This window comes from Scleropages formosus, chromosome 7 (assembly GCF_900964775.1).
Source record: "Scleropages formosus chromosome 7, fSclFor1.1, whole genome shotgun sequence".
NCBI classification, from domain to species: domain Eukaryota; kingdom Metazoa; phylum Chordata; class Actinopteri; order Osteoglossiformes; family Osteoglossidae; genus Scleropages; species Scleropages formosus.
This window is the reverse complement of record NC_041812.1, coordinates 32,129,608-32,151,063: the sequence shown is the minus strand read 5'-3', so window position 1 is coordinate 32,151,063 and position 21,456 is coordinate 32,129,608. Positions and strand designations below refer to the sequence as shown.

At 44.0% G+C, this 21,456-nt stretch overlaps 1 protein-coding gene across 2 annotated transcripts in view; it reads left to right on the top strand.

Annotated features, from left to right (window-relative positions):
* LOC108941976 (cell migration-inducing and hyaluronan-binding protein-like) overlaps window positions 1–20,947 on the top strand; it is a 49,931-nt gene extending 28,984 nt beyond the window's left edge. Inside the window, exons 11-29 of one of the 2 annotated variants that reach the window (XM_018764953.2) lie at window positions 302–493; window positions 2,369–2,538; window positions 3,671–3,880; window positions 4,526–4,731; window positions 6,593–6,662; window positions 7,115–7,243; window positions 7,936–8,021; window positions 8,598–8,729; window positions 8,934–8,969; window positions 9,111–9,266; window positions 14,484–14,664; window positions 16,002–16,217; window positions 16,325–16,536; window positions 16,879–17,064; window positions 17,590–17,794; window positions 18,070–18,156; window positions 18,274–18,431; window positions 18,722–18,822; window positions 20,110–20,947. In XM_018764953.2, the coding sequence (XP_018620469.1) occupies window positions 302–493; window positions 2,369–2,538; window positions 3,671–3,880; window positions 4,526–4,731; window positions 6,593–6,662; window positions 7,115–7,243; window positions 7,936–8,021; window positions 8,598–8,729; window positions 8,934–8,969; window positions 9,111–9,266; window positions 14,484–14,664; window positions 16,002–16,217; window positions 16,325–16,536; window positions 16,879–17,064; window positions 17,590–17,794; window positions 18,070–18,156; window positions 18,274–18,431; window positions 18,722–18,822; window positions 20,110–20,237 (2,861 nt within the window). In that variant the 3' untranslated portion in view covers window positions 20,238–20,947. Of the gene's footprint in view, window positions 1–301; window positions 494–2,368; window positions 2,539–3,670; window positions 3,881–4,525; window positions 4,732–6,592; window positions 6,663–7,114; window positions 7,244–7,935; window positions 8,022–8,597; window positions 8,730–8,933; window positions 8,970–9,110; window positions 9,267–14,483; window positions 14,665–16,001; window positions 16,218–16,324; window positions 16,537–16,878; window positions 17,065–17,589; window positions 17,795–18,069; window positions 18,157–18,273; window positions 18,432–18,708; window positions 18,823–20,109 lie in introns of those variants that run through there. The other variant, XM_018764954.2, reaches the window with a different exon arrangement.
* The last annotated feature ends 509 nt before the right edge of the window (window positions 20,948–21,456 follow it).

Sequence of the window (21,456 nt, the reverse complement as noted above, 5' to 3'; positions counted from 1 at the left end):
ATGAAAATGCAGCTGTGTGCTTGGTGGGATGTGCTGGTGCAGCGGGTTTGGCCAGGGCCAACTCTGTGGTGGGTCTGGGGTTCGAGTTCTGCTTAGGGTGCCTTGCGGTGGATTGGTGTCCTGTCCAGGGTGTGTCCTCTCCCCCTCTAGCCTCCCTCCCTGTGTTGCCAGGTTGGGCCCCGGTTCCCTGCGACCCCACCTGGGGCAAGTGGTTGCATACATTATGTGTATGTATGTTTGGAGATTAAGTACACTTTAGGTGTGTGTAAAGTAATGATGTTGCTCCTCTGTGTGTCCCCAGTAAGGCCACATGCATCCATCACCATTGATACCCACTCCAACACCAGCATCCTGGAGCTGGCCGATGACAGCAGTAGCTGGAAGCCGAGGGACATGGTGGTGGTGGCCAGCACTGACTACTCCATGCACCAAGCTGAGGAGTTCCTCATACTGCCCTGCCCAACCTGCTCCTCCAACCAGGTTAAAGTGCAAGGTCAGCCCTACTCCATGGCTTTGGAGGAAAGTGCTTGCAAAATGAACAAATGTAAATGTAAATGCCCTTGTTTCCTCCGTGGGCTCAAGGTTGCTCCATTTCAGCAACATTCCCTTTTGGCAAAGTGCTCTTTTTCTGTCACATAAAAAATTGTCTGAATGGATGAAGACAGGAGCACTTGAGTTAGATTTGCTAGTGGGTTTTTAGAGTGTTTGTCAAGGCCCTTGTGCAACAAAAATAAAAACTTCATCAATGGCCTTATTGACTCGTGCCACTGAGAGCGAGGAGTGAGCACAAAGTGAGTGTGACAGCAGACTGGTTGAAGCTCTGGAGAAACCAGCACTCAGCTGACTGCTCACCCTCCCGCTGCCACAGCCACATTTGCTGCCCAGACTGGCAAGAACAGAACTGAAAGGCAGTGTTGGTTCGCCAAAGGAAAAAAAGAAACTTCTCTTTCTGTGTTATATAAGTTGTTGATGTTTTTATGTCCTTTTACAACTACGTTGGGTGTGCTGCAGTCCAGATGAACTACGCTGGGGGCTTCACTGTTTTCAGTACTTATTGAAGGCCTGGGGACAGAGTAGCTGCCTTCTCTGGGCCCATCCCAACAGAAAAAATGTCAATAATAGGAGAACAGTAGTGTTTACAGTGTTGAACTTGGACCTGACAACCATTACAGTTGCTGTTTTAAAGGAAACATAAGGAGAGAGAAGTTTGTGTGTCATCGTAGGAATTAATGTTATCCTCTAATAAATGCACAGAGGTGGAGGCAGTTTAAAACATTCTTTAATTAGAAGTAAGTTTTTGTTGGGATTAGAATTCCTCATATTTTGAAATGTCAAATGAATTTAAAAAGCTTGCATGCTATCCTTTATAAGCATTTTTATTATGATAGCATTATTTGAAATACCAAATATATTTACTGTCCCCCTTGGCAATCAACCAGAATCCCTTTTTGTTTTACCTAGTGCACAGTTAACATGCACGTCTTGAGGAGAGTTCCTTTGTTTTTTTTCTGCACTTTCCTAAATGAGAGCGAGTCCTGAAGGAGAATGCGATGTACTGCACTTTCATCAAGGCAATTGTTTAGTCAGCGCTTAATCTGTTTCAGCCAGCTGGAAAGAAGGTTTTTAACGTTTCAAACAAAGTGCTGGAAACCAACACTGTAATTTGAATATTCATAAAAGGTTTTTTCAGCTCCTTTGAAATTAATTTAGGCTGATTTTTAAATTTTTTTTAAATTTTATTTTTAAATTGTCATTAAAGAACAATAGACGTTAACTGTTGTGTTTTTGCCATTCTCTGTTTATGTGCTCTCGCTATGTATTCTCCCCCTCTTAAATACACTCCGTTCTTGATTTTTACCACACAAAAATTATTTAAGGAGGAGAATTTCCTGAATCTTATTCCACTTATTCCTTACTGTTTATTTCCAGCCTTTCAATGTTATAAGATATTAAATAAGACAATGAATTAAGTTTGTAAAATGAATGTCACCGATTTCACTAATCACAGGTTCCACAGCACTGACAGCTTCCACAGCTCAGGTTTACAGGTGTATTATTACCATGATAATTTAGGTTTGTAGTACCAAAGTGACTTACAGTATCAGCTTATATATATATTATTCACTTGTGAATTTAGGTTAAGTACTTTGCTCAAGTGTTACAACATACTCCTGTCTGGGACTTGAAACAGCATATTTTAAGTTACAAATTTTCTGTCCTTAGACACTAGTCTTCTTGGTCTTAGTCTTCTGCCCTGTGATGGTGCCACTGCTTGAGAAGAACATGCCCCAACATAAGTGACTGTGACCCAAAACGGTATATAGCTTCCAGTACCAAAGGCTCATGGGTGAATTGAACTGTCTTACAGGAAAGGCAGCCTACCTTCACATGGGGGAGGAGGTGGATGGAGTGGACATGAGAGCAGAGGTGGGATTGTTAACGCGCAACATCCTCATCCAAGGAGAAATGGAGCCCAGGTGCTATGGGAGTGAGGCCTGCGAGTTCTTCCATTTTGACACCTTTGGTGGACACATCAAGGTCAGTGTCCCACAGGTCTTGGGCCCACACAGAAGTACAGGCCAATAAAATTCTTTCTTCCAACACAGGTCAATCAGTTTCTCAGTTTAAAGAATAGGCCAGTCAGGTTGTACGTATCAAAAACAGACCAATTATGTTGCCAATTATTTACACAAACTAATCAGATTGTCAGCATCAAACACAGACCAGTCAAACTCTCTGTCACACACACATGCCGTAGCTGAGAGGCAGGCTGGTATCATTATTCCCCACAGTAACAGGGGAGGCTCGCTCAGGTTTCAGCCTGAAGAATAGTTCTGGGTAACAACTTACCAGGTGCGGTTTGAGTGACACATGTTTCGAGTATGCTGTTGTAGTCATTAACAACAGAGGAAAAATCCCGGAGGTATTTTGAATAACTATAACAACAACATTGATGAAAGAACTGTTTGCTTTTGAACCAGTAAACAATCATTATTTCTCTTGGAGAGTGTCGCATCTGTTAATCACCTAGATGTTTGCTTGTAACTTGTACATCATCACTCATTAACTGAATATGGCAGGAAGCTACTCAACGCATGCTGAAGAAGGCTGAGTGCTGGAACGTGCATAGAACAATAAGTACAGTAATGATCCACAGTGCCGTCCTATCCATTTCATTTTGAATGTTTTTCAATACAAGTTTTGGTTGTTGGGTGCTTAGCTTATACCTATCCAGTTGCTTAATGTTATCTAGAAATGTCCTACAGTAGAACACTTAATATTAAGGCATGCTAAAACTTCAAACTTTTTAAAATTCACAAGGCGAAGCATGTACAAATGGCTGTCCCAGTTTTACGAGCAGTCGCTCATTAACACATACACCCCAGAGAAAGGTCTCGCTGTGAACATGAGTGATTCTTATGACTGCATTTATCAGCCCCTGGCTATGTTAAATGCAGTCTCTGCAAGAACATATGAAATCATTATGTATTTTAATCTTTATTCTTGACAATGATGCATGTACACATAAATACACAAACCTTAATGAATGCCCTTACACACTCTCTTACCTATACAGACGCAGAAACACATCCATCTGTCGTGGACCATCTCACAAACACACAAGAGGCACACACGTACAGGGACTGTAATATTCTGCTTTTTTCACTAGGTGGAGCATGGGTTCAAGGCCTTTCATATGCAGGGTGTAGAACTGATGCACATGGGCCAGCAGTCCATGGGCCACTACCCTGTACATTTCCACATGAACGGAGATGTGGATGAGCGAGGAGGCTATGACCCGCCCACCTACGTGAAGGACCTGTCCATCCACCACACCTTCTCACGTTGTGTGACCATCCACGGCTCCAATGGCCTGCTGGTGAGTTCTTCCACTGGTCAATCTCTGCTGACGTTAAAGTTTTGCAGGACATGTGACTAAACTAGTAGGGAGTTGTTCTTCGGGACCTGGACTTGATCACAAAGCTTGCTGGGTTCATGTTTGGTGAACATCAGAGTGAATGGAAAAAATGGATCCGCTGAAGTCTGAATCATATGCTGCTCACATTGCGTTAGATAAAAGCATCTGTTAAGGATATAAATAAAACGTTGTATGCAGTTGCACAGAGAGTGGGCTTTGTAAACGTGATCATTGGTCTCCGAAGGTCTCGAGAACACTGCAGGCAAAGTGAACCCTTTTTCATTCCTGTTTAACGAGTCTCACAGGCGTGGAGTGGAGCTTTAATGTCAGTATTTGTCTGCGAGACGGTGACAGGCACTCTGATGGGGCTGCATGCGAGAGCCCTGAGGCGATGCTCAAGTGCTCTCCAACACACGCGGGTCTGATCTGGGCAGTGCCACGGATGTGACTAACAAGCATTTTCCCTGCCTGCTAATGGGTTTCCTCTGTGAGGGGTAGAATCTCACTGCCCCTAGCCTGAGGATCTGTAGAACCCCCCTCCACATCCCAGACTGGAAAATCATGCATTCTAAGTGGCTCTCGTACCTGTACCTGTACCTGTGGCAGGTGAAGGACGTGGTGGGCTATGATGCACTTGGCCACTGCTTCTTCACAGAAGATGGACCAGAGGAGCGCAACACCTTCGAGCACTGTCTCGGCCTGTTGGTGAAGGCAAGCACCCTGCTGCCCTCGGATCGAGACAGCCACATGTGTCGCCATATTACCGATGGTGCCTACCCAGGCTATGTGGCCAACCCACGCCAGGATTGCAGGTGGGACAAATCCCCACTAGCTTTAAGAGTGGGAGTGGGTGGGCGGGTGGGGGTGCGCAACACTCAACAGGAAGCCATTAGCCTTAATCTGCACAGCCATGTTTGACATAACAAATGTTCTTAAAAAGAAAAAAGATGCGTGCAAAATTTTTGCAATTGGCAATTGATCAGTCAGAGTTTAAGGGGATTAGATGTAATTACCATTACTCAGTCTAGGGCTGATTGCCATTAAACCCTAAGTCCCTTGGCTTGATTGTCTGTCTGCCTTTGACTTTTTGAAGAAGACAAGTGATGCTGTCGCATATTAAAAATCGAGCAATAGGGTTCAGTTCATTGCCACTGCGGTGTACATAACAGATTTTTACACTTTGCCACTAAATGAAACTTCATTTCACTAATGATTTTCTTCCTCTTCCCTTGATCATTACATTGTAATGATTTTGTTTATCCTCAAGTAGGCTTAGCTGTTGTCGTTAATATTACTGTTATGGTATTTTCAGTTTATGCTCACATAATAATATATATGCAGCATGCAGGCAAATTTTAAATTGCATTTTGACCAGCTAATAAAATGGATAAAAATTGTCAGTAGATCATTTTACCAAATATAACAAAGGTTATATAACATATACCCTGTAAAGGACTGGTGTTCTGGCCAGGGTGTAGTATAGACTGCCTCGTGCTCTGTGTTTCCAGGATAGGCTCTAGACCATGGAGACCCTGTGTGCAGTGTAACACAGGCAGACACAGGCACCAAAGAAACTGCGGTATAAGTGACTGCCTGCAGTCTGGCTGCTTATATGCCATGAGCACCAACCACAGATATTGACATGATCTACAGAATGAGTTATTCGATCTGTCACCATCAACAATATAACTTTCACTGTCTGTTGCATAGATCCTCAGGGGATGACAACATCCTTATTGACAACAGGGTTGTCTCTAAATTTCAGATGTATTTTTTTCAATAATGAGAATGCTCATACCTCTCATGTTTTTAGATTTTGCGAACAAATTACAGATACTTATACATAACAGCAGAATTATGGATGGTGTAATAGAAAAAAATTTCAAATTTATTTATCCTCAAAGTCATGTCCAACATTCCCTGACAGACCAGAAAACCTTGCAGTCTTTGGAGTTTTGGTACGGAGCTCTAGCACCAGCAAGGACTTGTAGGAAAGTTCTGTCGCTTTTCAGCCAAGGCTTGATATGAGCACCCAAGCATGGAAAACTGTTGTAATTTCAATGGCTTGCACTTGGTCATTTGACAAAAAGAAACTAATTGGAAACTGGCTTTTCAAACATTCTTTCATGCATCTGTTTTTGCAAAATTAGATTAGATATTGTTTTTATATATACATTCAGCAGCTTTTGGTTCCAAATCACAAGATCACAATTAGACAAACTAATAGACCCTAGGCCAGTAGCATGAGAGGGATGGAGCTTTGATCTTCGGCATTGTGGTTCTCCTCGGGTGCTCTGTAGCCCTTTATTGGAAGCAACCTGAGATGGCAGCAGACAGGCAAGTGACAACTGGAGTGCCACAGAGCCCAGAACTTTGAGCAAAGCATTCCAGTCCCCCCAGACCGTGGAATTCCACTGTAGTCTTTCCATTTTACTCATCACAGCAAACCAAAATTCTCCTGATGTTCTAGGTCCCACACACTTTCCCTGCCTACTGCACCACTGATCACAACTGATTACATCGTTTTTAAGCTGCTCTTCAGTTGATTTCACCATGGTCGTAAATCGCTGCTATCTGTCCGTTATGTTCCCTGATGAGCTCAGGCTTGGTGATGAGGTGAGTAGGAGATGAGGAGGCTTCGGCTCTAATCAGCGCCTCTGTGTCTCTCCACAGTGCCACCTCAACATTCTGGATGGCTAATCCCAACAACAACCTTATCAACTGTGCAGCCGCAGGCTCTGAGGTGGGTTTTGGACCAGGGATGGAGGTCCTCAGTACAAAAATATTTGGACTTCTGAGCCTAAGGCTACAGAACTGAAGGCTCCGCTGTCAATCTGTGCCCCACCTCTCTAGTGTGCCGCAGTGAAAAACCAAATCAGGCAGTTGTGTTGATCTGAAAATCGGTGTAACATCCAACAGACCACGTTTTAGACATACTTAATACCCATCTGTAAACTGCCTGAGGTGGAGGCAAATCACAGTATTAATGTAAACCTACCAGTTTACATTCCAAACTTAAGTTAGCAGCCATTCTTCACCTTAATGTTAAGGTTTTTCCATGAAGTTCATACTCTTAGATGGAGGTAATACCCAGTGATTTTTTTGTTTTTTCCCCCGTGTAACATACCTATATGCTGCATTTTTGGTGCAGGGGGTGTCATTTCAGGTGTATATATGGGTGTTGTGTTCATGCAGGAGACTGGCTTCTGGTTCATTTTCCACCACGTCCCTACTGGGCCCTCGGAAGGCATGTACCCCCCCGGCCGCACGGAACACACGCCAATGGGCCAGTTTGTCAACAACCGGGCCCACTCTAACTACAGGGTGAGCTGATATGTTCACATATCCACACATAAGCCAGAGACAACCCACACACCAAATCACACATAGACATGTTAGTCCATTACATCACCAATTACTTGTACTCGAAGCAGGCTGAGCAGCCACACATTCTCACATACACAGACAAACACAGTTAATTTTCTCTAAAGTACCATGATAAGATCTGAGTTTTTTCAGAGCCTTGCTAAGGTTCACAGGAGATCTGAGACGGGTGAATGGTGTAGCCTTGAGTTTAAATACAGCTTTCTGTCAACCAGAAAATGTTTTTCATGACTGGATAATCCAAAAGCCACAGCCACACACAGACATCCATATTCAAGAGTATGTTCTGCTGATTTCATTTCTCTTCCTCAAAGGGTGCAGTAAAGAGGCAGTAGTAGATGAAATCAAATTAAAACTTGAAGAACCTTAGAAATATCTGAGGTTTTCTAATTGGAAAAATGTATGGGTATGAAACTATGACAGTTTTTTCTTTTTAAAGATGTTGTTTGTTACCTTTGATTTTCCTTTGGGATTTTGCTGAACTTATGAGTATCTTCTGCTATGTTGATGCTATTTGCTGTTTTCTCTCCATCTATTTTTTTTAACTTTGATGTTTGATTTATTCTTGTTATGCTCATGTGATCTTTTTTGGTGTTTCATTCTGCTTCGGCTCACTTGCTACCTTGCTCCAGGCAGGAATGATCTTGGATAATGGAGTGAAGACCACCGAAGCCAGTGCCAAAGACAAAAGGCCATTTCTGTCCCTCATCGGAGCCAGGTTAGCATCCATCACATTCATCTCCACAGCTTTTGCCTTTTGTGTAGCAATTGAAAGGACTGGCCTCCTTAGCCTATAGTTTTGTCACTAGAGTTTACAATCCCTCCAGCACTGAATGCATTCATGTTTTTTAGTTATTACAATTCTATAGATTAGAAACTGTTTGTGCTATCTGTTTTTATACACTACATTTAACTTCACTGCAGACTGGCCATGCAGAAATATAGTAATGAACCTCTGAAGAATTGATAACAGAGAAGTTTAGATGTTGCTGCATTTTTTTCCCTTGTTATTGCCGTAATGTCCTTGTAAGCCACCTTGGATAGGAGGATTCATTAAATGAATAAATGTCAAATATCATCAGTGTCGCACCTGGATCCATTTAAAGGTTGCTTTCGAGATCCCAAAAAAAATCTTTGTGTCCCGAGCAAGGTATTTAATCTGAATTGATCAAGTAGAACATCTATTTGGCCTAAAGTGTTAAGCTATCTGTTAAACCATGTACAAGATTTTTTGAGGAAAAAGGCATTTGCAGTCTGACTAAGTAATAACAAAAATAATTTTCTGTTGGGACAGGTACGGCCCTCACTTGGATGCTGACCCGTTCAAGCCCAGGGTCCCAGCCCGGATCCATCACTTTGTTGCTTATAAAAACCAGGACCATGGTGCCTGGCTGCGGGGTGGAGATGTGTGGTTGGATGACTGCCAGTGAGTGGAAAATCATTGGACTTTTAATGCCATTGACTTCACCCTCAGAGGTGCAAAGATATGTTTAAGATGCAAAAATGTATCAGATCTTTTCATACTTTTTACTGAGTCAGCCATAATAAATTCAGATCTGGAATTGTACTGTCTTAGACTGCTATTGGTTTTGAGCCTGCTTCATTTTGACATGATCTTCATCTGCCTTAGATTTGCTGACAATGGAATTGGCCTTACTCTTGCAAGGTAAGAGGCTTCACATTTCAGGTTTTTCTGCATTAAGAAACTTTGAGAATCATCTTCAGTGCATATTTAGATGGTATGGCTGTCAGATTGACCAAGAACTGAAGGGTTGGTGGCCTCTAATATTGTTCTATTTGTCTACAGTGGAGGGACTTTCCCTGATGATGATGGTTCCAAACAGGAGGTGAAGAATTCCCTGTTTGTGGGGGAGAGTGAGAACAGGGGAACACCTGTCCCAGAGACCCGGTTAAGGGGGCCCGGTGGGCCAGACCTAAATGAGAGGACGATGCCTAGAGGAGTGTGAGTGACTTTACTAATCAGGGCAAACAGTGGCATAATGGTTAAGAAGTTGAATTAACATATGTTTGGTTGAAATATGTGGACCTTCCTTTTCCTTTTAGAAGCGTGTTTCACTTGATCTAACCGAGTTTCATATAAGTTTAAATGTATTTTTTGGAAAGTATGTTAGTCACTTTTGATTAAATTCAATTTATTTTTATAGAACGCTCTTGTTACACAGTGATGCGAAGTGCTGAACAAAGGATGAGAGACATAATACAAATTAAAGGTTGGCTGTAAGTTAAATTACTATATTTATGTAATTATTAAAGCTGTAAGTAACCCAACTGGCAACGGAGGAAAGGAACAAAAAACTTCCAATCGAAAAGCAAGAGAGGAAAAAACCTCTGGGGATTCAAATGCCAGTGGCTGCCTACCCCTCTTGGGCTTTCTAAATTTAAAAAGACTTAAGTCAATTTACAGCTATAACATTGTAGCTAAATGCTACCAAGTTGATGTTCTGGTTCGCATAGGTACATCTTGTCCACCATGGCATACAGTCTTCAGCTTCTGTCAACATGGAGTGCTGGTATCACAGCTGGCCTTCTTAGATTTCTTCACAGGGAAACAATGCTCAACAAGAGCGAAAGGGTCAGCAACTGATGAAATAACAAGATTAGACAGTTTTACACTGACAGTTTTACAAGATTAGACAGTTTTACACTGGGGAAAAAAAACAGCATAGTGGAATTACATCTGTTGTGAATACACCAGAGTGTACATATAAGTCTTAAAACTGGATTTAAAGGCTGAAACAGACAGGGAATTCCTGGCAATAACTAGCTGACTGTTCCAAAGTTTAGGGACTCTGTAGGTAAACGCACACTGTCCTACTCGGATCTCATTGATCACAGGCACTTTAATTTAAGCCAAACACAATGAACGAAGACAATGTTCTGGAACATAACAATTAAGAATTTCACTTAGGTAAGCTGGAGCAATGCCATTTAATGTCTTTTAGGTCAAAAGTAAGATTTTATAATCAATTCTAAACTTAACTGGAAGCCAGTGCAGCAATTTAAGTACCGGTACTATATGGTCGTACTTCCTTGTTCTTGTAACAATTCTGGGAGTAGTGTTCTGTATTAGCTGTAACCTGGATACAGTCTGGTAACGACAGCCTGATAACAGAGCATTATAATAGTACAACCGTCTCCAAACAAAAGCATGAACCAGTTTCTCAACATCCTGCCTACGTAAAATTACCTTAATTTAGCTATATTTCTCAGCTGAAGTAAGCACGACTTACTCAGTGTAGCAACATAGGACACTTATGACAGGTTTCCGTCCAACAAAACACCCATGTCCTGAACACATCTGTACCCGTGAACTTTAATGCATTGTCAAAGTCAACTTTATTGTTATTCTGCCTATAGGTGAGTTACACATACACGAGAACGGAATTCCGTTTCTCTTTGGACCTGCGTGTCTTGGTGGTAGAATTTGATGTAATTGTCAAGGGTTTCAACACCACGACCCACCACAGGTACCTCTGTTTTACTGGCATCCATCCATCCATCCATCTTCCTCCGCTTTATCCGGGGCCGGGTCGCGGGGGCAGCAGTCCGAGCAGAGTCCTCCAGACTTCCCTCTCCCCGCACACCTCCTCCAGTTCCTCTGGGGGAACCCCAAGGCGTTCCCAGGCCAGCCGGGAGACATAGTCTCTCCAACGTGTCCTGGGTCTGCCCCGAGGCCTCCTCCCAGTGGGACAAGCCCGGAACACCTCCCCAGGGAGGCGTCCAGGAGGCATCCGGAACAGATGCCCGAGCCACCTCAACTGGCTCCTCTCGATGCGGAGGAGCAGCGGCTCTACTCCGAGCTCCTCCCGGGTGACTGAGCTCCTCACCCTATCCCTAAGGGTGCGCCCAGCCACTCTGCGGAGGAAACTCATTTCTGCCGCTTGTATCCGCGATCTCATTCTTTCGGTCATGATCCAGAGTTCATGACCATAGGTGAGGGTAGGAACGTAGATCGACCGGTAAATTGAGAGCTTCGCCTTACGACTCAGCTCCCTCTTCACCACAACAGACCGGTACAATGACCGCATTACTGCGGACGCCGCACCGATCCGTCTGTCGACCTGCCGCTCCATTTTTCCCTCACTCGTGAACAAGACCCCGAGATACTTAAACTCCTCCACTTGAGGGAGCAACTCCCCCCTAATCCGGAGGGGGCAATCCACCTTTTTCCGACTGAGAACCATGGCCTCGGATTTGGAGGTGCTGATTCTCATCCCCGCCGCTTCGCACTCGGCTGCAAACCTCCCCAGTGCACGCTGCAAGTCTTGACTTGATGAAGCCAACAGGACCACATCGTCCGCAAAAAGCAGAGACGAGATCTCGCGGCCACCAAAACAGACACCCTCCGTTCCCTGACTGCGCCTAGAAATTCTGTCCATAAAGATAATGAACAGAATCGGTGACAAAGGGCAGCCCTGGCGGAGTCCAACATGTACCGGGAACAGGTCTGACTTACTGCTGGCAATGCGAACCAAGCTCCTACTCCGGTCATACAGGGAACGAACAGCCCGTAGCAACGAGCCCCGAACCCCATAATCCCGAAGTACCCCCCACAAGATGCCACGAGGGACACGGTCGAATGCCTTCTCCAGGTCCACAAAACACATATGGACTGGTTGGGCAAACTCCCACGAACCCTCCAACACCCTAGTGAGGGTATAGAGCTGGTCCAGTGTTCCACGGCCAGGGCGAAAACCGCATTGCTCCTCCTGAATCCGAGGTTCGACTATCGGTCGGATTCTCCTTTCCAGTACCCTGGCATAGACTTTCCCAGGGAGGCTAAGGAGTGTGATCCCCCTGTAGTTGGAACACAATCTCCGGTCCCCCTTCTTAAAAAGAGGGACCACCACCCCGGTCTGCCAGTCCAGAGGCACCGTTCCCGAACTCCACGCGATGCTGCAGAGGCGTGTCAGCCAAGACAGCCCCACAACATCCAGAGACTTGAGAAACTTGGGGCGGATCTCATCCACCCCCGGAGCCTTGCCACCGAGGAGTTTTTTGACTACCTCAGCAACTTCAGCCAGGGTAATGGACGAGTCCCCCTCCGAGTCCCCAGCCTCAGCTTCCTCTACGGAAGGCGTGTCGGAGGGATTGAGGAGATCCTCAAAGTACTCCTTCCACCGCCCGAGAACATCCTCAGCTGAGGTCAGCAGCGCACCACTTCCACTGTAAACAGTGTTCGTGGAACACCGCTTCCCCCCTCTGAGTCGCCGGACGGTTTGCCAGAATCTCTTTGAGGCCGACCGAAAGTCTTCCTCCATGGCCTCACCGAACTCCTCCCAAGCCCGAGTTTTTGCCGCGGCGACTGCCAGAGCCGCGCTCCATTTGGCCCGTCGGTACCTGTCAGCTGCTTCAGGAGTCCCATGAGCCAGCCAGGCCCGATAGAACTCCTTCTTCAGCTTGACGGCATCCCTTACTTCCGGTGTCCACCACCGTGTTCGGGGATTGCCGCCGCGACAGGCGCCGGAGACCTTATGGCCGCAGCTCCGAACCGCTGCCCCGACAATGGAGGCGCGGAACATAGTCCATTCAGACTCAATGTCCCCCACCTCCCTCGGGACCTGGTTGAAGCTCTGTCGGAGGTGGGAGTTGAAGACCTCTCTGACAGGGGCCTCCGCCAAACGTTCCCAACAGACCCTCACTATGCGTTTGGGCCTGCCAGGTCTGTCCAGCTTTTTCCCCTGCCATCGAATCCAACTCACCACCAGGTGGTGATCAGTTGACAGCTCAGCCCCTCTCTTCACCCGAGTGTCCAAGACATATGGCCGAAGGTTATTCCTGAACATGGTGTTCGTTATGGATAAACCGCGACTAGCACAGAAATCCAATAACAACTCACCGCTCGGGTTCAGATCAGGGAGGCCGTTCCTCCCAATCACGCCCCTCCAGGTATCACTGTCGCTGCCCACGTGGGCGTTAAAGTCCCCCAGTAGAACGACAGAGTCCCCAGTGGGAGCGCTTTCCAGCACGTCCCCCAGGGACTCTAAAAAGGCCGGGTACTCTACACTGCCGCTAGGCGCATAAGCACAAACGACAGTGAGAGACCGTTCCCTGACCCGAAGGCGTAGGGAGACGACCCTCTCATTCACCGGGGTAGACTCCAACACATGGCGGCTGAACTGGGGGGCTATTAATAAGCCCACACCCGCTCGCCGCCTCTCACCTTGGGCAACGCCAGAATAGTGGAGAGTCCACCCTCGATCGAGAAGAGTGGTTCCAGAACCCAAGCTGTGAGTGGAAGTGAGCCCGACTATATCTAGATGGTATCTCTCAACTTCCCGCACCAGCTCAGGCTCCTTCCCCGCCAGTGAGGTGACATTCCAAGTCCCAAAAACCAGAGTTGGCGCCCGAGGTTTGGGTCGGCCGGGCACTCGGCCCCGACCACCGCCCAAATCACAATGCACCGGCCCCTTACGGTTTCTCCGGCAGGTGGTGAGCCCACCGAAGGTTTTACTGGCATTCAGAGACAAAAAGTAATCAGATTTTAGTACAAACTCTTTACAGTTAGATAAATACGAATGGAACCACTTAAGAACAGTGCCACAAGTGCCCTTTAGTCCAACACAGGATTGAAGTCTACTGAGTAACATACTGTGGTCAGCAGTATCAAATGCAACACTCAGGTCCAGTAACAATGACTGAGGTATGACCAGCATCAGACGAGATCAGATCATTCAAGGCACGGGTGAGGGGTGTTTCAGTGCTATGACCAGGGTGGAAACCTGAAATTTTTCAAGTATACTTAAGGTATTTTATAATTTGGGAAACAACAATTTTATAAAAATTTGGAGAAAAACAGCAGATTAGAGATATATAATTATTGGGTCATTACAGCCAAGATCAGATTTCTGTAATGCTGTAATAACTTTAAAAGTTTTCGGAATACAGCCATTGAGTAACAAAGTGTTAATGATATTAACTGGCTCCATGAGAACGGAAATTACGGCTTTAAGTAATTTAGTATGGATTGCTTCTAAAGGACAGGTAGTAGATTTCATTGAGTGAAATAGCACAGTAATTTCCTCTATGGCAATTAAATCAAAGCTAGTTAAACACGAGTTGACTCGTTGAGCCATGGTGATTAAAGGTGTGTTTGCTAAGTATTTAAGATAGTGTCCATGTCTTCTTGTGTTGATGTCATTTCCTGTTTGTTCCTTAGGGACTTCCCCATTCGAGGCATGCAGATCTATGATGGACCAATAAACGTGCAGAACTGCACCTTTCGTAAATATGTGGCGCTGGAGGGTCGTCACACCAGTGCGTTTGGGTTCCGGCTCAACAACACCTGGCAGAGCTGTCCCAACAACAACGTTACGGATATCACCTTCGACGATGTACCAGTAAGCTGACTGAGAGGGCTACATCCACCTCTGTTTTATTGCCAGTCTACTCATCATATCATTATTAGTTGTGTTTCTAAGTGTTTTTAAGTGTTAAAATGGTAAGAACCCATATCTAGATCATGTTGTGGAATGACAGTGCCTTTGACAGGATGTGACTCTGTGTTCTCACCAGCTTAAAGGAGTACCCAGTAATAGCTCAAGAAACTACAAATTGAGCTTAAAGCAATGCAACTGGACATGTAGCACTGCAAGTGGAACTAGTTAATGTAATTGTAATACCTCATCAGCTGGCTCAAAATATTTAATTTTTTTTAAATGGACTATATCTGTTCAGTCATCCCTTGTATAATGGCTTCCCATAAGTGACATACAGCCCTACCTGACGCACACGTTCACACACCACTCGAACCTGGAAACATTTCATGGTTACAGCTTATGTGACTCCCCTATTTAAGCCATTTATTAAGCCCCTTTTGGCCACAGTGACAGAATCCTTTAGATGCTACGTCTGGAATGAGGAAGTGAGAAGGAGTGGGGATCCCAGTTCAACACTACAGATCTCTGCCTACAGTTCCAATCCCCTTCTCCCTGTAGCTTTGCCCAGCCTTCAATCAAGTTACAGTTGAAAAATCATTGCAAAGGTTTATAAGAACAGAAATATTGATCCATTTAATGTTGTGTGCAACAGTATTTCTTCAAATCCCCACATGGTGATCTTATGTAGGTGGTCTGTTTTATACAGTCACATTGTTTCTTCTATCAGATGTTTTGGAACAGAGATACGCACTTGGCATCTCAAGCCTAAAAGGTTTTTGCCCCTCAGTGGTTTGGTGCATTAGCATCTACACTACCCCAACAACAGGGAAAATGAGTGCTGCCATACTGTAAATATATCCTTGATCTTGTGATAGAGTTCATCTATAACATTAAAAGATGTTATAAGTCATATTTGAAATTTCTTTTGCAGAATCAATTATTTTTCTCCCATATGGAAATGATAATTCATTCCCCTCATAATGGGAATTTGCCTAATTGGGTGATTTCATGGAACAAATTAACCCTGTTATGTGAGGGAAGGGTGTACTTTGTTTGAGCTGGATTAATCATCTTCACAAAGAAAAGAGGTGTAACACCACAAGTTATGTTCATAATACCTTTCATCATACCATTTCTAAGTAGTCAGATCACTTTCAAGAATACACCTGAGCAATGTGCCGTTTTAACCTGTCATATCATTAGCTCAGTTTGTCCATCATCAGTTACCTAACATTTAGCTAATGTGATCACGTTTTAAGTGTTCTCTAGTTGAGATGCCCTATATTCTAACCAATCAGATTGCCTCTCGAGTATTCTTTGGAGAACCTGGACCATGGTTCAACAAGATGCAGATGGATGGCGATAAGACAACCATCTTTCATGACATTGATGGCTCCGTCAGTGAATATCCAGGCGCCTTCTTGGTGAAAGAGGACAACTGGCTGCTGCGACACCCAGATTGCATTGGGGTGCCTGATTGGCGAGCGGCCATCTGCAGTGGACACTATGCCCAGGTGAGTCCTGCCCTCACACTCCTGTCCCAGCCAACAATATATGGTTCCATAGCTACTCCAATAAGTAAAACTGTCTTTTTTTTAAATTCCTTCCATCCAACTCCTAGATCTACATTCAGACACGTGACCCAGCCAACCTGAACATGATAATGGTGAAAGACGAATACCCAGATCGTCCTCTGGTGCTGGAAGGGGCACTGGGAAAGAAGAACCATTACCAGCAGTTCCAGCCTGTGGTGACCCTGGCGAAGAGCTACACGGTGCACTGGGATCAGACTGCCCCAGCTGAGGTCACTGTATGGCTCATCAACTTTAACAGGTCTGTCCCTGGTCAGCTTCCATTGCCAGCTGAAACGACTTGATTAACCACTTGACATTTTTTTGCCCGATAATGGACAGAAAATAAAGTACAAAAAAACATTTTACATGATTATAAGGAAACTTTTGCTTTTAGTTTGATCTGTGCCTGCTTATAGTTAATTTGTCCACTGTGCCAGTAGATGCAGTTACTGTCAATGTTATACAATACCTGTTTGTGTTTCTCACACAACTCTCTGCTGCATTTACTTAACATTCTCTAGTGCCCCCTGCTGTTTGATGAACAGTGCATAATGCTTATGGGAATTTTCAGAGACTTTTCACTTTTTCTGCTCATGAGCAGGAACGACTGGATCACCGTGGGTTTCTGCTATCCCAAAGAAACCAACTTCACTATCATCTCAGATATTCACAACCGCCTTACAAAACAGACTCACAAGACTGGAATCTTCCTGAGAACTTTCCAGAGGGAGAAGATGGAGCACTCTCATCTGTCTCGGGGCTACTACTTCTGGGAGGAGGACACTGGGTAAGAGCACTGGTGCTGTGCCCTGGGGGTGACATTCATGAATGACAGCCTGAAATTCTTGTCACCTTCTTAGTGCACAGTGGATGGTGATTTTTTTTTTTTACTTATGTAAGTCAATAAATGAAATGAAGTGGAGAGTTCACAGTTGAGAGATCAATATGATACAAACACAAGTATAATCACTCTTGGTAGTTTTTTGTTTTTAAAGAAATTCAAATGTTAAGGTATTTTGAGGAAATGGTTTTTTTTTTTTTTTTTGCTGTCTGTTGATCTGTGCAGGACAGTCCAGTTGTTTTATGAGCTGAAAAATAACATATGAAATTATTTTTGCTTCAGCTTTTTAGTAAATAAATACATTTACTTCTGGATCACAGAACACCCTAGAACAGAGATCACTAACAGACACAACACCCATTTTTGGTCTGCATAGCTCAGTTTACAAGGGAGAGATTTGTAAAATACTTTAGTGTGGCCAGTGGTTCATGACCTGAGCTCTGACTTGGGTGCAACTCTTTCCTCCTACAGACTCCTCTTTCTGAAACTCAAAGCTTACAAGGACAGGGAAGACTTTGCCTTCTGCTCAGTGAAGGGATGTGAAAGGATTAAGATCAAGGCTCTGATCCCAAAGGGCAGTGAGAAGAGTGACTGCCGGGTGGCGGCTTATCCCAGACATTCCCAGATGCCTGTTGTGGACATACCCATGCCCCAGAAATTGCCTGCGAGCAAACTGGTACAAGTGGTTAACAGGACTATGATTCCTTACGCTTGCAGCCATTTCTCTGAAATGCCAAAGTATTCTATGAAAGTCCCACATAACAAATGAACCAAGATCTACAATTCAGGAGGTTTAAATACCTGCTAATAAGTGACCAGTACAAGTCATTATTTAAACTCCTTCAAAGTCTGGTTTGCTTGGTTATTGTTGCCATCATGAGTCTTTTCGATTACACGTTTGACAGGAACAGGGAACAGTAACTGATAAGTCCATATCTTTGCTGTCCACAGCGTTCTGCAGATCATTTCTTGGAGGTCAAGCTCAAGTCCTATAATACACGCTTCTTCCACATTAAGGAGGACTTTGCTTACATGGAGGTACCAGCCCCTGTCAGCAGCTCAGAGAAACGCCGGTGTGAGGAGCACTGGCCTGTTGCAGTTTTTCCTTAACAGTACAGATCTGCAGATACTTGACCTGTGCTTGTTGACCTGCAGGTCACTGGCAGGAAGATCTACCAGACTGATAATGGGGTGCAACTGGTTGTCCTGGATGGCCAGTCTGGCAAAGTGTTGGGCAGTAAGAGCTTTAGAAACTCCATCCTCCAGGGCATCCCAGCCCAGATTGAAAGCTATGTTGCAAGTCTGAAAAATGGGTGAGTCCACACTTGTATCTAGTGTAGTATAGTGTTGCTCTGAGACCTGTAAGCAGTCTTGGACAGAAATTTGGAGAAATCTGAATTAGGATAACCATCAATGTAATCTGTTTCAAGTAGAATTTATTATAGACCCACCAACATTTTTGCCTTCTGCTTGTCTAGAATTGGTGACAAAAATTTGTGGAGCCTCTTGGATAATATCACATTTCGTTACTCATTTGTACCTGCAGTGTGATTGCATACTGGTTTAAGTGTTAACGTTTCCTGATAACAGATTTTGTTTGCAGATCAATAGTAATGATGACCTCCAAAGGACACCTTTTTAGTAGAGGACGTTGGACGAAGGTGATTGCAGAACTTGGTGCAGAAAAGGACTTCAGACTGAAAGGTAGTGCTTTCACAGAAATTCATGTGGAAAAAGTCCACTACTGTGTATAGATAGATCAATTATAGCTTTAATAATGACATAATTATTGTAGTTTAATGCAGAGCCAACCTTTAATTTGTATTATGCCTCTGATCTTTTGTTCAGTGCTCTGTGTCACTGTGCATGAAGAGTGCTCTATAAAAATGAATTGAATTTAATTGAAAGGAACTTACACACACACACACACACACACACACACACACACTTTCAGAACCGCTTGTCCCATACGGGGTCACGGGGAACCGGAGCCTAACCCGGCAACACAGGGCGTAAGGCCGGAGGGGGAGGGGACACACCCAGGACGGGACGCCAGTCCGCCGCAAGGCACCCCAAGCGGGACTCGAACCCCAGACCCACAGGAACTTACATAGTTTGCAAAAAAAAAATTCATTTAAACTCATAAGTTTAGTTTCACATCAATTAGATCAAGTGAAACACCATTCTAAAAGAAGAAAGGTCCATATTTAACATGAGTTATAATTCAATTTCCTTAACCACTACGCCACTGTTTCATTACAGCAAAATGTACTGTGCAGCAAAATAACTTATTTGCAATTTAAATTGCCAATAAGGTGGCAGCAGGTGCCACAGTGGATACCTTGCAATCAAAGAACATGGGTTTGAATCCCTCCTCCTGCTGTTGTACCATTAATCAAGATACCTACCCCAAGTTACTCTAGTAAATCATTCTATGTAGCTTTGGATAGGTGATATTTTAAGTTGCTTTGTGGAAAGGCATTGGCTAAATTAATAATTTTTAAAACTGTAAAATTAAATTACTTTAAATGTAATGTTATTTAATGCAACATGTCTGTCTGTAATTCTGGCTTTTTTCATATTAATAATGTTCATTAACAGACTTTTAATAAAATTGCTGCTAGAAAGTATACAATTAAGCCTGTTACTTCCAAATACACACACACACACACATTTTCAGAACCGCTTGTCCCATACGGGGTCACGGGGAACCGGAGCCTAACCCGGCAACTCAGGGCGTAAGGCCAGGGGGGGAGGGGACACACCCAGGACGGGACGCCAGTCCGTCGCAAGGCACCCCAAGTGGGACTCGAACCCCAGACCTACTGGAGAGCAGGACTGTGGACCAACCCACTGCGCCACCGCACCCCATACTTCCAAATATTTAAAGTGTATTTTGAAAAATTCAGAATGGGGCTCAGTTCATGACATGTAAGTCTTCAGAAGGATGCTCTAATTCAGTGAGGATGTGTTCTTTTTACCACTCTTTAGGCAAACTGACATTTGTGGGATTCAAAGGTGAATTCCGCCCACACTGGGTGAGGCTAGTGACAGATGACGAGACGGCCGAGGTGCATCAAGTTCTGTCCATTCCAGTGGCAATGATGAGGAACTTGTGAAAGGCCATGTTTTTGCCACTGCAGCTGTGCAAGTGGTGAGCGAGAGACCCAAGAACTCGGAGAGGTCTGGGACCAGCGAATCCAACGCACGTATTATCACATGTAGGCTAGCTTCCCTGGCAGCCACCATGAGTGTGACCACTGTGGGTGAGAGTAATTCCATCGTGTTACCTGTTGCACATACTTAAACCCCCTCAGATCCGATCAAGAAAAATCCTGGTTTTTGTCTTATCCAGTGATACTGTCTACAGTCTCAGTCCCATAGAGATTCACCTTCTGTTGTATAAGGGTTTCTGTTCTAATATGTGACATTTCAAAATTGTATATCAGAAATTGTGGTCTGTATGTAAATGTTGTAAACCAATAGAAACAATCAAAAATACTGAATGTATCTGTTCGGCTCTTCGAAGATTATGTTTTTAAGTCAGAATCCAAGTTATGTGCGGGGCTGATGTTCCTAAACTGATGAGAAACAGGACCCCGGCCACCTCCTGCCGAAATAGCTGGTCTCTTTTCGGAAAATTACTCCACTGTTTTGTTTTGTACACTAAATGTGTTTATGTAACTCTTCAGAATGATCAGAGGTATATTTTATACTTATTTATTGCACAAAAACAAGTATAGAGGGGGCATCCTTAAAGTTGTAATGTATTTGTACTGTAAAATATTTCTTTCTGATTTCTGTCCTTGTATTAAATATATATATATATAATCACACAGCTTAAAGTCATCAGATCATGTCAAAGGTGCACGTAGAATAAATGTGAAATATGTAAAATTTGAGTATAAAAATTCTCAAGTTCAGTCAAATGAATTAGATTAGAAGGCTTTTGTACAAAAATATTGTAATATGTATTTAGTAAATTAAAGTGTTTGAAAATTAAAACTTTGTGTTTGAATGACTGTCTGAATGTGACCATATTCATACCCTTTCAGATTTTCTAGTGAAACAAAAATACCACCAAACAGCCTCTGTCAAACTACTTTTTCCTCCTTCCTCTCCTCCTTCCTCCATCCTTACTACTAATGATTGTGCCTGGTTATTTACAGAGTTTTTATCACCAACAGGTTCTCCACATTCACTCCCCTATCCAAGGTAGGACTCCCAGCAAAGCCTTAATTCCTTAATTTCAGCCCCTTTTGGAAAGTGAAATCTGGGAACTGCTCTCACACTGAACCTCCACCTGCTGCCTTCATTCCATCCATTCTCCTCTCTTAC